The sequence below is a fragment of the Platichthys flesus genome, chromosome 17 (genome assembly GCF_949316205.1).
Source record: "Platichthys flesus chromosome 17, fPlaFle2.1, whole genome shotgun sequence".
Lineage (NCBI taxonomy): Eukaryota > Metazoa > Chordata > Actinopteri > Pleuronectiformes > Pleuronectidae > Platichthys > Platichthys flesus.
In genome coordinates this window covers 12,301,221-12,316,721 of record NC_084961.1, presented here as the reverse complement: position 1 = coordinate 12,316,721, position 15,501 = coordinate 12,301,221, and the positions used below count along the sequence as shown (strand labels likewise).

Here is a 15,501-nt window from a genome sequence, read left to right as displayed (position 1 = left end):
GAGAGAGAGAGAGAGAGAGAGAGAGAGAGAGAGAGAGAGAGAGAGAGAGAGAGAGAGAGAGAGAGAGAGAGTGTGTATGCTCCCAGGTCCTAAGGTTGTTTGCAGAAGTCTGTAGCCAGATGTTTATGACGGGCCGTTTTAACGCTCGATTAACAGGTCCAACACAGGCCAGCCGTCCCTGGTTAGCCAACCCTAGTGATTTAAGGACACACACACGAACACACACACACACACAACAAAGTGCGCTCCTCACCACTGAGTCATTATGTGGTAGCATTAATCATTAAACCTCATGGATGTAATAGACTCTTATGGCAAGTTGTTATAGGCAACTGTTATAATCTAAATATTCATGCACAGAGATACCACACTTTCACATTTAAAAGTGAAAGTGTGTAATTCATTCTGGGTTATTTTGCCAGTGACTGAAAACAAATAATTGAAAATGATACACAAACCATGATAGATATTGATCTTATAAACACAAACAAATAATTAAGTCAGTTCCATTAAAAAAAAAGTATTTATTTAGCACATTTCATACACAGATGCTACTCAAAGTGACTACAATACAATTGTGAAAAGAAATTGAGCAGAATTCATCCTTCCTGGGCAGAAGTAATATTTTGAAAATATATAATACAGCAACTATTTTATATAGTGGGCACCCAGTACTTCAGTATCCTACTCCAGACTTCTGTCCACATCAACAGATAACAAAATGACTGCTAAGGCCTTTTAATTTAGAAGCTCTTAAGTATAGGAACTCTTATTATGTGTTTTATTAAAGGCTAGTGCTTAAAGTCAAGCATCAATAGTAGATCATATGTATATAATATTACATTTCAAAGGTCATCTACAGTATAACATTTCAGGTTCTATAAAACGTTACAGACTTTTTATGTCTTTGATTTAACATTGAGGGTATCAAATTCATTCATATCCGATTTTATAAACTACTCTTCCATATCATTTTTTGGATGACCAATTAATTACAATTTTAAGGACATGTCTTTACTCTGCAGAGAATATATTTTCTAAAGCGTTCATAAGCCACGTTCATCGCATAAGCCTTCACAGTCTGATGGGATTCTTTGCTATTAATTCAATAGGTTTTGATTTATTTGCATTAAAATAGATTATATAGATTAAATATCTAATTATTATATATTTATCTATATTCATATTACGTTAGGCAAAAAGTGGACACCATACATGAAATCTGACACCAAATTAAAACTGGTCAAATATATTAATACAATGTATATATTATATTTATACATGCTTTGATTGATTTAATATTTCCATCAGTTATCACGTGATTCATCTCTTGTTTTCTATTAGTAAACATATACAGTATATGAGAAAGTAAATAGTAATAATGTGTCATAATTTGATGCTATTATTTAGTAGTTAACAAATGTCTTGTATCGTGTAATGATGCTTTCTACCTGACGACATATGCACATCTTATACTGAGTAAAGTTATCTATAATATAATTCCCTGTAATAGAATTAATATAAAATAATTAGATCCATCTATATTTATTTGTTTATTATTATATACAGGTAGTTAGGTATTTTCCCATTCCTAGTAAAGTATAATGATTTCTATGATAATGTTATTGTATATATATACATGCACCCAACAGGTAGGCAGGTCATGACGTAGGCACCCGCCAGCCAGCCCTCCTCCTTCCCCCTTCCCCACCCCCACCGTCCCGCCTCCTCCCAGCTGCGCTCGCCGCTGTCCCGTCTGTCTCCCCCGGTGTCTGCCCCGCTGCTCTGCTCCTCTCCCGCCCCGGACCCGAAGCCTCCTCGTTCCACCACCCCCCGGCTCCCCGGACCCTCTCCTCCCCCTCCGCCCGGTGCATGCACCAGCGCCGCGATCATGACGGGCATCGCCGCCGCTTCTTTCTTCTCCAACTCCTGCAGGTTCGGGGGCTGCGGTCTCCAGTTCGAGTCTCTCGCCGAGCTCATCGTCCACATTGAGGATAATCACATCGGTGAGTCGGGCCGGAGGGAGGGGGGTGGGGGCAGCCGGAGCTAGGCTGCTAGCTGCCGTTAGCCGTAGCTAGTTAGCTTCACGCATATCGGCTCCGGCGCCGCATTCCGCTATTCCTGCTGCGTCGAGTCTCGCCGGCACTGGAGTTCCCCAGCGCCGGCGAGACCACAACAAACACCGCTTCCCCGTGAAATACGTGTCCCGCATATTTTTGTCCCACTGGGGCCGTGAGCGTTACCTCTTCTGCAGCGGTAACCCCCACTGGGAGGGCCGCGGAGGTCTCATAGGTGTTACTAGCATCCCGGCCGGGCAGCGGCTTGTCAGCTAACGTTGCAGGAGCGAGATGTTTACGTCCGCGGGCCTGATGCAGCTGCTGCACCGCCGAGGGTCGCCTGCTCCACGGGCTTGTTGCTTTTGTCACCTCGGGTGTCTCAGCCCGTCAGCACGTCACATCTCTGCAGCGAGACGGTGTCAGTCCATTACCATTGACGCTGCATCAGATTAAACCAGGCTGTGACAGACATGCAGGGGTTTAAATCAGATCCCACTCCGCACGCCTCTGTTTGCTGCTCATTAGATTTCCCATTTAGATTTAGACTGTAGAACCCTGTGATCACTGTCACCTGGCACCCATCACAGTCAGCTTCACCATCACCGAACACGAGAAACTGGGTAAACACCGTAGTTGGGACTGGTATACAATTAACGACATGTTATTTCATTTGCGGCAGAGAAAAGGAAATCCTTGCATTTCATTTATTTTTGCCAATTGTCAAAAGATGGCTTTACGTCATCAGTCAAGTCACAAATGGTGGGGCACTCCAGGATAAAATGACACTAGTAAAGTATTAATGACAATGTTATAAGCTGCAGATGAATTCTCAGTATATAACATATTAGTAATAGCATGTATGAATGAAGTAGTTGGCATTGGTTCAATGAGAGACTGCTGCTTTTGCTTTTATGTTACCATGCTAGTGGAAATGAACTCAGATGTACCTCGTCAATAACCTGCAATGTGATGTTTGTTGATATTTCCAAATCTGAAGCATGAATCAAAACTCGCTCCTCTGCAGAAATAATACACTCATTTAGATACATTTAAAATCCACTATAGAGCGGTTATTTATTACACTTGGGGAGCTGGGAACCACAAATAAACCACAACTGTGACAAAGTTGTTGTGGGCTAATCGTCATTTGCGCCGTGTAGTCATCCTTCAGGAGGCAGACGGGTGGAGGGGGGGGGTGATTTTAGAATGGATGCTTCATTGAGCCTGTCTCCATGGCAACTGGCAGCCTCTGAACTGGTTGGGGGCAGTAATACTGGCTGAGTTATTGCACACCTGCTGTCTCGCTAACAAAGAGCCCCCCCCCCCCCTGTGCAGCCAGCTGTGATGAGTACACCCGGCGACATGGTATCACTAGCGTGTGGAACAGGGGCTGATGTTTGAAGGGGGTTGGGGGGGGGGATTGTAGTGGAAAGTGGAGCAGGGTGGAGGAGGAGGGGTTGTTGGCTTTTTTCATCCTACCAAATGCTCCAAGGATTTTCCAAATTGACCAATGAGGGGTAAAATGACATTGCCCATTAGATTTCCCCCCCCCTTCTATCTCACCAATCAGCACCTGTGGCTGTGGGCCACACTGTTTCCTACAACGCCTCAGGTAAACTCATCTGAAAGGTTTTCAAAAATCACAAAGCCAAAAGCCACGCAGCCGCTGAGAGATGCCCCATCTGCCTCGTAGCTTGAACTTTGACCCCAGCAGTCAGCTGAGCAGAATGGCAGTTTATCAGTCAGGCTGCTTGAATTAATGACTGGCCGTCTGCTCGATATATCCCGCGGCTGGTCATCAGGGGCATCCGGAACCGTCTGATCAATACCGCTTGCAGGTCAGTGACAACGGGGATGAGTGGGACAGATGGAGGGATTGAGGTGAGCGTGTGGGAGATAGAGGAGGTGCTGGGGGGGGGGGGGCATTTAGCACGGACTCTCCCTTGGTTTTGAAGCGGTGCAATGGTGTGTGATCAATAATCAGTCAAAGATAAGCTAATTTGATCCTCTTAACCCCTTCGCCTGAGACCTGGGATAAGCTGTTTGAGGATTTGGAGATAACAGACCAGCTTTGATTTGTGGTTTGTCCCGCAGTGTGCAGACAGGTTATGAGAAAAGATGGCGCTTACCATAAATCAGATAACCTGGAGGTGATAACGTGCCTGTGAGAGCAGACATAAATAGTGGCAGAAGGGAGTCGGTGTTTTTTCAGGTCAGGGTGCAGATTGAGTTCGGTCGTTACAGTAGACAATGCTGCCCTCTTGTGGCGAGGCGTCCCCTGTGTTGCATAGCCCCAAAAAGCCTCAATGATCTCACTTTGTAACTTCTTTGGACCGCCGCCTCCTCTGACATGATATCTGGCAGCCAGCAGGCCAGATGATCCTGTCGTGATCCCTTCCGTGAGAAAACTGGCGTGATGTGCCGGTCGGCGTGGCTGACCTCATCGCAGAAGAAAGTGCCGCGGCTCTCCAATGAGACACCCGCACTGTTTAGATCACAGCTGAAAGCAAGAGGAAATGGGTCAGGTGAGCCGTGTTTAGTGTGGTGGGGCTGGTGGTGTTGCAGGCTTTGTGTGGGGCACTCTAGCTCAGGTCTAAGGAATGCAATGATGTCAGGCTAGTGTGCCTGCGTGCACGCCAGCGGTGTGTTGTGTTCTCACCTGCACAGGCACATACCTGCCTCTTACATCAACAAAGACATGCAGGGTGGGAGGAAGAGAGGGGGGGAGGGATATGGGGATTAAAAGTGGGGGAGAGATTACAAAGTGGAGATTAAGATGGGAAAATATGAAGTCATGTAAACAGGGAAACCCCAAACACCTCAGTTTTGTTTGGACACTTTATTTGAATTCAGACTCGATTTACAGCTTGAATCAAAGGGTGAGCTGTGATTTAGTGCCAGAGTTGTGTTGTAATAATGTGTAATGATGCAGGTGCTGCTGAAAAGTGTCAACAAAGAATCTCCAGTCATTTCTCTTAAAGACGCTATAATCGTTCTGCCCTCAGGACATATTTGGCTTGAGTCCTGATTCTGCTGGGGCTGAAAGAAAAGGCAGATGTTAACACACCATTGTGTAGTTGTTGTTACCTGTCAGTCAGTGATTTACAGAAACCTGTGTCCTGCTGCTGTTTGTCTTACACTTAAGAGAAGTTTGTTGTTATAAGTAACAGGTCATTGCTTTGAACATAAATTTGACCATTTTTCATTTAGGTCATTTAGTGTTTGTTGCAATTCCTTTCTTGATAAATGGTTGATTTGTTTGGTCTGTAAAATGTCATGTTCATAGTCTAAAAAAACTCCAAAATCTATTAATCATAATTATTAAAACATTTACTTTCCAGCCCCAGATGCCAGCTTGTTCCTCTCCCTTCTTTCCGAGGTGCGACAGGGTTGTGTGTGTTTGTGCATGTTTGGGAGTGTGTTCACCATACTTCCTAAATGACCTGTCAGGGTGTAGCGCAGCAATTAGTGGATTGGCATCCTAAGCTGGAAACTGCAGGCCCTCTCTTTTCACACTACACATACAGACACACACTTTAGTCTGCTTTAGGCACACAGATCACCTTTTGGAATTCGCAGGGACCGAGCGCCCAACCGAGCCCTAGGAAGTGTAATTAGAGAGAAGTTAGCCTTTTCCCCCACCCATGTCCCCCCTGCTCCCTCTCCTTCTCCTCCTCCTCTCCTCTCCCTCCATCCGGTTTCATGCTGTTCTTGAAACATGGTAAAATGCACTCTGTGGCTTAATTAGCGGCCTGCTGAACAAGCCATGCATTCTTGGCCTGGTTTCAACACACACACACACACACACGCACACAGGCACACACACATGGGCAACACACGTTCACATGCATATGGACACAATGCAAACACTAGGCCTTCAGCAGGGGGCAGCAGTGCTCTGCTGGCAGAGATGGATGTCTGTGTTGAAATGCGTGGAGTGGCTGTTGATTGGGTGCTGCTTTTAATGACAAGAATGCTAATTAGGAAGATATTTATGGCACCATGAGACTCTGTAATGTCTCAGACATGCAGCACACATGTACTGAAACATGTGCACGCACAGACAACACACACACACACAGCTGGAAAACAGAGTAGGCTACTGGCACAGTTGAGTTTAAATCTTTAACTTTGGGTAGTCTCTCTCTCTCTCTGTTTGTGTGAGTGTGTGTGCGTGTGTGTGCATATGGGTGTGTTTTACGTATCTCTCGTAGGTTAATGTTGGGGACAGATTTCAGACAAAAAATGTAGTTAATTGTGGACGTCTTGTGCTACCCTGTCCCTGATTCGGTAAAGCAGATTTTTGGTTAGGCAGTTAGGGTAGGCAAGCTGTGGATATTGTCAGGGTTAGAGTAAGTCTCTGTGTGAATTTTGTGTGGATTTGTTGTTTCCCTTCCTGCTCCAGCAGGAGGATCAGCAGTAGTTTGGCTTCCTGTCCTGCTCGGTGAGTGGAAGTCATAAAACCAGTGAACATTTACTGCCACTTGCTCTGTGCACCTGGCTTACTCCAACACCCTTTCTCCCTGTTTCCTCTCCATGCACGCACGCACACGTGCACATAGACACGTACACACAGACACACACACACACACACAGTTGTGTCTCTCAGACTTCAGACGACATTACGTTGACTTGGATTTTTGAGACAAACCTTGACCATAACTACTGCTTTCCTAACCCTCGTCCCAGAGGTGTAGAACCTTGCTCTTATCAAGGACCATTACATGTTTGATGAAAGCACATTACATGTGCTGTCCTATATTATTGAATATATTGCACAAGTCTCTAATATAAAGACTTAAACTGAAATTCTTTGTTAAAGTTGTCTGATGTCAGATGGTAGTGATGAAGATGATGATACTCACAGCAAGTTTTCCATGTTTGAGTCTTGTCAGTCTCTAGCAAAACTGATTCTATGATAGAGTTCTCCCAAAACATTAGTACTTTTCTCCTCAGCATTCGGAGTATCCGTAGCTTGTAGTACATATAGTTTCATAGAGCTCAATCACAGGGGGATTGTTGTAGCTTTCAACTTTTCATTTGTTAACAGCTAGCGGATTTAGTTTCGTAGGACATTAGGCACATCAGCTGGTTATTACATATATATTTTCAGTACCCTTTGTTTCCCTTTCATGTCCTGGAATCTCTCCAGATAACTGAAGAACATAGCTGGCCCTTGTTTTGGCAGAGTAGGAAATGTAGTGTTACTCAATCTCCAGTTACGCTTACAAAGATGGCAAAGACTGTCACCTCACAGCAAGGTGGGTTTTTCTGTGTGTGTGTGTGTGTGTGTGGGGGGGGGGGGGGTCTGTGTGCGTTTGAATGTTCTCTCCGTGTAGGTTATTCCAGGTGCTCCACCTTCTTCCCACTTCTTTCCTCTAGCCCCACTTTGAGCCTTACACAATAAGCTGTATAGATAATGGATTATCTATACAGGGCCTACTCAAATTCAAGCAGTGACTTGACCCTTAAATGTAAAATCCATTATTTTACTTCAAATTGAATGAAGCTCAGAGCCTGAAAAACCCCACCTGTCTAAATACTTCTGGCCTTAGTTGCAGTGTTCGTCATGGTACTTCTCAATGTATACTACCATATTGTACTTTCGCTTGAAAAATGAAGATTAAATGATTCATCTTTTCAGCTCTTTCTTTTTTTTTTCTTGTCTGTAAATATCCAGATTCATATCTTCATATCGTATTTAAAAAAGTGATTGTTCATGTTTATTAATTGCATTTTTAGAACTTGATCTAGCACTGCTGCAAAAAGGTTCCAACTGAGTGGTTTCCGATTGGACACTGTTGCATGACTCAGCTTTGTCAATGCTGTAGGTCTCAGTGTGTGTCTGTGTGTGTGTGCTTGTGGGTGCTCTGGTCTCCTCATCTGAGCAGCAGGTAGGTTTATTAAGACTCAGCTATAAAAGGCTGTCAAAGACCACCTCTGTGGACCACCTCAGTTGTGTGTTAGTGAGAGTTTGTGCGTCAGCCTATGTTTGTGTCCATTGGTGCCTGGTATCCCGGCTCTGTATTTCCCCCTTTCCTCCTTTCATCATATGTTTGTGTACTAACGTATAAGACACTGGTCTGTACTCCAGTAGCAGCAGCAGCAGCAGCAGTACTAGGTAGTAGTTTGCATTTGTGCCTGGGGTTGTTTTCGTGTTTGCTGGTCTCCTTGGTGTTCCTCTGCACAGTGGGAAGTCTGCATTCTTTTTTAATTATGAGGTGTGAAAGCCTGAAAACCAAAGGGCTGAGAAGGCCAACATGTGAGCGCACACACACAAGCACACACACACAAGGGAATGGTTGGAAGGAGCGTCAGGAGTGCGTTCATTTCTGCACATATGATCCAGCTCTTGGATTTGAGTTGTGATACATCTGCTAGCCATTACATATGCTCCTACAGTTATGCTTACATGCACATAAACCCACTAGTTGTCTTTAAGTTTGGCTCTGTGTGAACGTTCCCCCCGTTGAACACTTGGTGGCACTGGTGCTTCACAGATGCAGACAGCGGCAGAATGTTCTCATGCTCACTTGCTCCTGTTCTCCCAGGATGTGGGAGGGTGGGGTTTTAAATTGAAACACTGTTTCCCTGAGGCACTGGAAGTTACCCACTGTAGAGTTACTGACTTAGCAAGTCAACTGGAAAAAGTGTGTGCGTGTATGTGTCCAGTTGAGCAACACACTGTGTACATTCATCAGAGCTTCCAAGTCGCTCCTTCACTCCCTGACAAATTTCCTCTTTGCCACATTCAGACTCCGGCAATGATTAAGCGGCCTTGGGTCACTTAAGGAAAGGCATTGGTACTAAATTAGAGCGGGTTGGATGCCGGCGTAGTAATGCGCCGCTTATGAAAGTGTTCGAAATGTATCTGCAGGCTGCCATATATTACTGAATGACACAGAGAATGCAGTGTGAGAAACGTCCAGTAATCTATCAGCCAGTCTGGCAGGAAGAATGGTCATATGACTCAGTATGAGCTACATACTGAGAATACACAACATTTTCCCTCCACAGAGAGCCATGGTTAATCTGAATGTCTCTCTCTCCCTCTCTCTCTCTCTCTCTCTCTCTCTCCCTCTCAGACACAGATCCGCGGGTTCTGGAGAAGCAGGAGCAACAGCAGCCCACTTATCTGGCCCTAAGCTACATAAACAGGTACTCACACATTCACACAGCCTCCAACCGAAGGTGTTAAGTCTACAGAGGGCAGCATTGCTCCACAAGTTGAGAGTCTGTTGATGTTTGCAGGAGAGAGTGTTCATGTGGCTTGTGGTGGAGCCGCTCTGCAGACCGATGTCTTCCCATAGACACGGCGGTGACTCATCCGCAGACCAGCGCAGAAAAGACAACAAAAAAACACACACAACACAATCGACTCCTGACTCACCACGCTGCACACGTCCAGGCCAAAGGCAGCATTTTTGGCATGCATGTGTGCGTGGGTTTTTTGTGTGGCGAACCGATGTGTCACATCCCACTTAATGTCCCCATAAATCACTCCAAGATGAAGCGCCGAGAAAGATAACGGTAGAGAATCAGAGACAGAAAAAAGTGTGAGGTTTGTTTTTGTCCGGTAATTGTTCCAAGTGGCAAGGTTGTAAATGTCATCTGTTTACTGTACAACGTTGGGATGACTGTGTACTTAAAGGGGCAGTTCGTTCAGCAGCTCGGTTTTGTCTTGTCAAAGCTGAGACTTACCTCTCGAAGCCCCAGTCTGCAGAACAGACATAATTAGATGATATTAAACCTGAAAGGCTCCTATTAAAGCAATAGATAACACTACAGAAAGTTAAAAAGTAGGATAAAAGACTGGTACAGAAAATATGGCTTTATTAAGCTATGATTATAATAAAACACTAGTGAGCTCTAATAGACGTTAGAAGAGGCAGAAAAACAGGGGATTGGACTCGGCACAGTTCAAAGACTCGACTTCCTGCCTCACTTCTCTCAAAACATACCTGCCATAGTTGTGCATGCATAGTTCTCCTGTCAGTGATGGATTATGAACAACATCATAGGTGCGCTCACTCTTTTGTTTTACGAAATAAAAGTTCTAATCCGGCTTCCTTGTTTACTTGTTTACAACCTGTCATGTCATCTCACCACTCTCTTATCTCAAGTGAGTTTGTTGTAGTGCTGTCTGCGTGTGTTCCAAGCACTTAACAATTACTTTGAGTGCGGTGTTATCATAACCGATAGAGAGGACGGCCAAAACCACAAACATAAGACCACAGTTTTAATAAACCAGAATTATCTTGTAGGTCGTAAATGACAATAAAAGGAAAGATTGACGGATCAAATGTGTTTGTTTTTATGATGTTTGGCAAGTCAGAGTGTTGGAAAGGTGCGGTGATTTGTTCCTCCAGCATTGCCTCCATCTATTAGGTGCATTTAGAATTTGAAATCAACATGATAATAATAATGATAATATGACAGGCAGGGACTTAAACTTGACTGGTAATTTGGCCAGGTCTGCAGCGGGCATTGAAGAATAATATTTCAAATGAAAATGTCCCTGTAAGTATATTTGAACAGAGAAAAAAATAATCCATATCCATATCTAGGTTGTTGTTGGTAAAAAGTACAACAAAATTATGAAAAAAGTAAAAATCATCTAAATTTCATAACGAGCTGTAAAATAATAACTATATTAATATAATTATATATAAAATATATTAAGTCTTTTTTAATCATTGAATGTTTACAATTTGGGATGTGGGGATATATAGTGCTTATTATTAAGATGTTACGTTTTTATTTTATTATCGCTCTTTGGTAAAAAATATCCACTGTAAGAGTTCATATTCTATTCAGATATTAAAAGTATCCAAATAATGAAAAAAAAGAAGATAATCCTCCGTTAATCCCACTTTGAGAAAATTTGCCTATAAAATTGATACAAATATACATTTGGTAACAGTAATAACAAGTAAATATACAATGTAAATGCAAAGAAATATAATAAATACAATGTAAACAGATTGCAAAAGAATTTTCACATATATGAAATTGTACATATAAAGAAAGATTACTGCACATTAACATTAGTTTAAAACCTGAGGATGATATATTGGACGGGAAGGACGGAACAAACCATGTTCAGTTGGGAGATATTTTAAAAACTCCATAATATTAATGTCACTATTGTGTGTCTTGTCAGTTGTGTTGTAACAGGGACATATTACATCTTTCTTACTAATTACACCATTTCCGTGCTGTCAGGTTCATGACGGATGCGGCACGCCGGGAGCAGGAGACCATGAAAAAGAAGGCCGCGCCCAAACTGTCCCTGTCCATCACGGGCGGAGTGTCCAGGAACAGCACGGCCACGCCCCCTCGCCACACAAGCGGTAACCTGACGCCGCCCGTCACGCCCCCCATCACCCCGTCTTCCTCCTTCCGCAGCAGCACACCTACAGGTACGACCGGTGTGCGTGTTGACATGCGTGCTCGAGAGGGACGAAAGATGGATTGCTTTTAAGTGTGGAGTGAATGGAGGTGTTGAGACGAATGCAAATTAACCCCAACGGCAGTGACAGAAGTAACAAAAAAAAAAAAGAAAAGCTCCGAGTTACGGTCGTGGCATCGGGAGCCTTTCATCAAATTGCGACAGCACAGATGAGCAAACGAAGGTTTATGTAACCCAAATGGAATGAAGCTCATTTCATACCTGGTCGCTGAGCAGGAAAATTAAAGACATAAATCCAGCACATCTGCCCAGAGCGCACAAGCTTGCTCACCTCTAAAATACAAGCTGTAAATACAAACCCTGGCATTATTCCCTTTTAACCCTGAAAAGCTGTTTTGTAATAGGTTGGAAATGTTACATGTTCGTATTTCCTCCGATTTCTTTTTTACTCCTCTTTCCAAAACGGAAGAGACTAAAATCAAAGTATCTGTTGCCGGCTGCGTGTACGTGTGTGTTGTTTGTGTGTCAGGTTTGGTGGCTCCTGCAGTGAGCAGACCAGTCAACACTCTGCTAATTACATAGCAGCTGTCATGCTGTGTGTTCGCATGGGGCCGTGTGTTGCACAGCCCAGAAGCAGATGTCCAATTCCAGCACAAATGGTTCCAAACGTAGTGTTAGGTCTGGGCTCATGCACCAGCGTGGCTCTGCACACACACACACACACACACACACACACACACACACACACACACACACACACACACACACACACACACACACACACACACACACACACACACACACACACACACACACACACACACACACACACACACACACACACACACACACACACACACACACACACCCTTTCAACATGTGCCAGGGTGCCATCCATTTCCTCATGCTGAGGTGCAGCATTTCCTGTGAGACGGTGGGGGGTCAGCAGGCCTTTATGTGTCTGTGTGTTGCCTGAACATTTCAGTGATGTTTTGTGTGTATGCTGGTGTGTGTGTGTGTGTGTGTGTGTGTGTGTGTGTGTGTGTGTGTGTGTGTGTGTGTGTGTGTGTGTGTGTGTGTGTGTGTGTGTGTGTGTGTGTGTGTGTGTGTGTGTGTGTGTGTGTGTGTGTGTGTATGTGTGTGTGTGTGTGTGTGTGTGTGTGTGTTTGTGTGTGCGTGTGTGCAATGTGCATGCATGTGAGTGGAAAATGTTCTGCACTTAGCAAAGCACTTTTTCCAGGCAGAGCGATGGGGATCACTCCCCTTTAATGATCTCTTTCTCAGTGCCAATCCCTGTGTTTTTGACTCACACACAGAAGCGCACACACACATGTGCAATCCACTGCTGTTTCGTCCGAACAGCCTCCGCACTGACATGTGTGGCCGCCAAAGCATCAACGCCGCCAAAGCATCAACGCCCTGGGAATTGGTAAATTGGTAAATTCCCAGGGCATGATGTCCTTTTGGCTGAAAAACCCCCCAGTCCATATTTCATCTGCAATGACTAGATCTTTATTTGTTGCCCTTGTCTCCGTTGTGCCTGCAGGCAGTGAGTATGATGAGGAGGAGGTAGACTACGAGGAGTCGGACAGCGATGAGTCGTGGACCACAGAAAGCGCCATCAGCTCCGAGTCCATCCTCAGCTCCATGTGCATGAACGGGGGAGAGGAGAAGCCGTTTGCCTGCCCCGTCCCCGGCTGCAAGAAGAGATACAAGGTACGGCCACACCAGAGGATCAGAGAAGTCAGTGAGTCGCGGCCGAGCAGCCACACGACACACTGGCGCCTTTGTCCGGGGATCACATGTCTGGACATAGTGTTTGAAAAGGGACATCATAAATCCAGAATGTCACGATTGGAAGCTGTGATAAATATAATAAATAGCCCATGGTATTTGCTTTAGTTGAATATGATTACAGCCGGTCACAATAAACCCCTTTCAGTTTGTCGTCTCCGCTCCTTAGCTAATGGACAGTGTGGGAACAGAACTCTATAACACTCTTTTTTAAGACTAGTGATGTGGGGTGAAGCCTCCTTTGCTGACGATCTGAGCGGGTTCACATATGTTCTTTAATCCCAGCAGGGTTTCTAAACAAACGATAAACCTGGCAGGCGTAAATGTAGCAACAGTTGTGTGTTTTAAAACTAAGCGGTGGATGCAGCATTAGAGTTTACAAAGAAGCTATGGGAAGCTGTATGTAGGAACAGATCACCAATACCAGCCTCATGGTGGCGCCAGAGGAAAAGTCAGCTACAATGTCACAATAATCATTAAGCTACATTGACCGGGAGTGACACACAAATTCATGATTTTATAGCAGATCTTTTAAAATATTCCAGTTTGAATAAAGAAGTATAGAAAAATTATTTTTTCTTAATAAAGAAATCATGTATACAAATACTATAGTTTAACTTGATTTGAATGGCACTGTATAAGGCAACAATGTCAATAATTATGACAAGTTTAATTTTCATCAATAGCAATGTAACAAAAGTCCATTATATATAAATTCATATGGAAAATGTTTTACTGTTTATCAAGTGTTTGTCATTCTCTACTCACGAAGAAGTTGTTTAAAACAAGTTTTTTCGCAATATCGACCAGTCCTAGTTCTAAAAGTATAAACAGGCTTCATAATGCTGGGGTCTGATATGCAACATCAATAATTGGTTTTGTAACGGGTTGTCCTCTTTCCCCCCCCGTTCAGAATGTGAATGGTATCAAGTACCACGCCAAGAACGGCCATCGCACGCAGATCCGCGTGAGGAAACCCTTCAAGTGTCGCTGCGGTAAGAGCTACAAGACGTCGCAGGGCCTGAGACACCACACCATCAACTTCCACCCGCCCGTCTCCACCGAGATCCTGCGCAAGATCCAGGGCTAGAGCCGCTCGCCCAGCTACCCCCAACCATAGCCCTGTTCTCCCCTGACTCCCCTTCCCCCCAACCCCTTTACTCCCCATCCCACACACTAAAGGATCAAGTGCATGCTTTAAGTTGTTCTTCAATTCTTTTTTTTTTCCTTTCAAACTTAATGTTTCTGTTACACTCTTTTTTACTATCCATGGTATATCACTTGTATTTTTGAAAGAAAAAATGTATCTTTGTAGTATTTTTTATCGTTGTACATTTGCACATTCGTATATATATGCTATCACGTTACTTTTGTTTCTATCGTTTGACTCACATAAGGTGCTAACTGTAAAAAACAACAGAAAGAAAAGACAAAAAACAAATGAAAGGAGTAGGGGAGTTAAAAGGAGACGCGAAACAGGCCCTGCCTGCCCCCCCCCCCCCCCCCCCCCACACACACACACACGTTTTCCCGCGAGTTCGTGCGTGCATGGGAGGAAGTTGATATTGGCGCCGATCTCCGCTCAGGAGTCGGAACACTCCCTGCCTGTGAGAATTTGTCGAGCTGCGGTTTGCGCTCTCACTTGAACTTCACGTGGAGTTTCAAGTACCAGAGTGCAGTTACACTTAAAATAGATATATTGATATATAAACAATAGCCAGATATGTACATAAAATATATAAAAAGGTATTCATGAGCATATATACATAAATAGTTACACTTTATTTTCAAGCTTTATTTTATATATTTCTGTCTGTTTTCGATAGTGTTTTGTTTCTATGTAAGCGTTCCTTTCATTCCTTTACATGCTGACTTGTTTTGTCACATCAGAGGAAAAGGCCGTACAGCCGGCCGATTGGTCGAGTTCTACGAGCGTGTATACCGAAGCCTTTCAGCGTGATGCACTCTGAATGCGATGTTTTACTGTTGATCAGGAAGAGAGCGTATTCGAACCAGGGCCAGGGGCCGAATATTCCACACCTTTGAACATTCCCCTCCCCAGCAGAAAGCCATCCGTGTGCAGTTCATATCTTCAGTGTTCGCCTCACTCAGAGTGCCAGAGCCTAGGAAGCAGGTTCAGCATCATACTGTATGTATTCCACTTGCCAAGATCTTTTGTCATTGTTTTCATTTTTTTTTCCACGATCGTTGCCAACAGCTCTCCACTGCCAAACAGTG

At 44.1% G+C, this 15,501-nt stretch overlaps 1 protein-coding gene across 1 annotated transcript; it reads left to right on the top strand.

The window, feature by feature from the left end:
- The first annotated feature begins 1,756 nt into the window (after nucleotides 1-1,756).
- Nucleotides 1,757-14,744, top strand: jazf1a (JAZF zinc finger 1a). The gene is made up of 5 exons (XM_062410501.1): nucleotides 1,757-2,006; nucleotides 9,143-9,215; nucleotides 11,283-11,479; nucleotides 13,016-13,185; nucleotides 14,177-14,744. The coding sequence occupies exons 1-5, from the start codon at nucleotides 1,892-1,894 to the stop codon at nucleotides 14,351-14,353; spliced, it is 732 nt and encodes a 243-aa protein (XP_062266485.1). The 5' UTR covers nucleotides 1,757-1,891; the 3' UTR covers nucleotides 14,354-14,744.
- The last annotated feature ends 757 nt before the right edge of the window (nucleotides 14,745-15,501 follow it).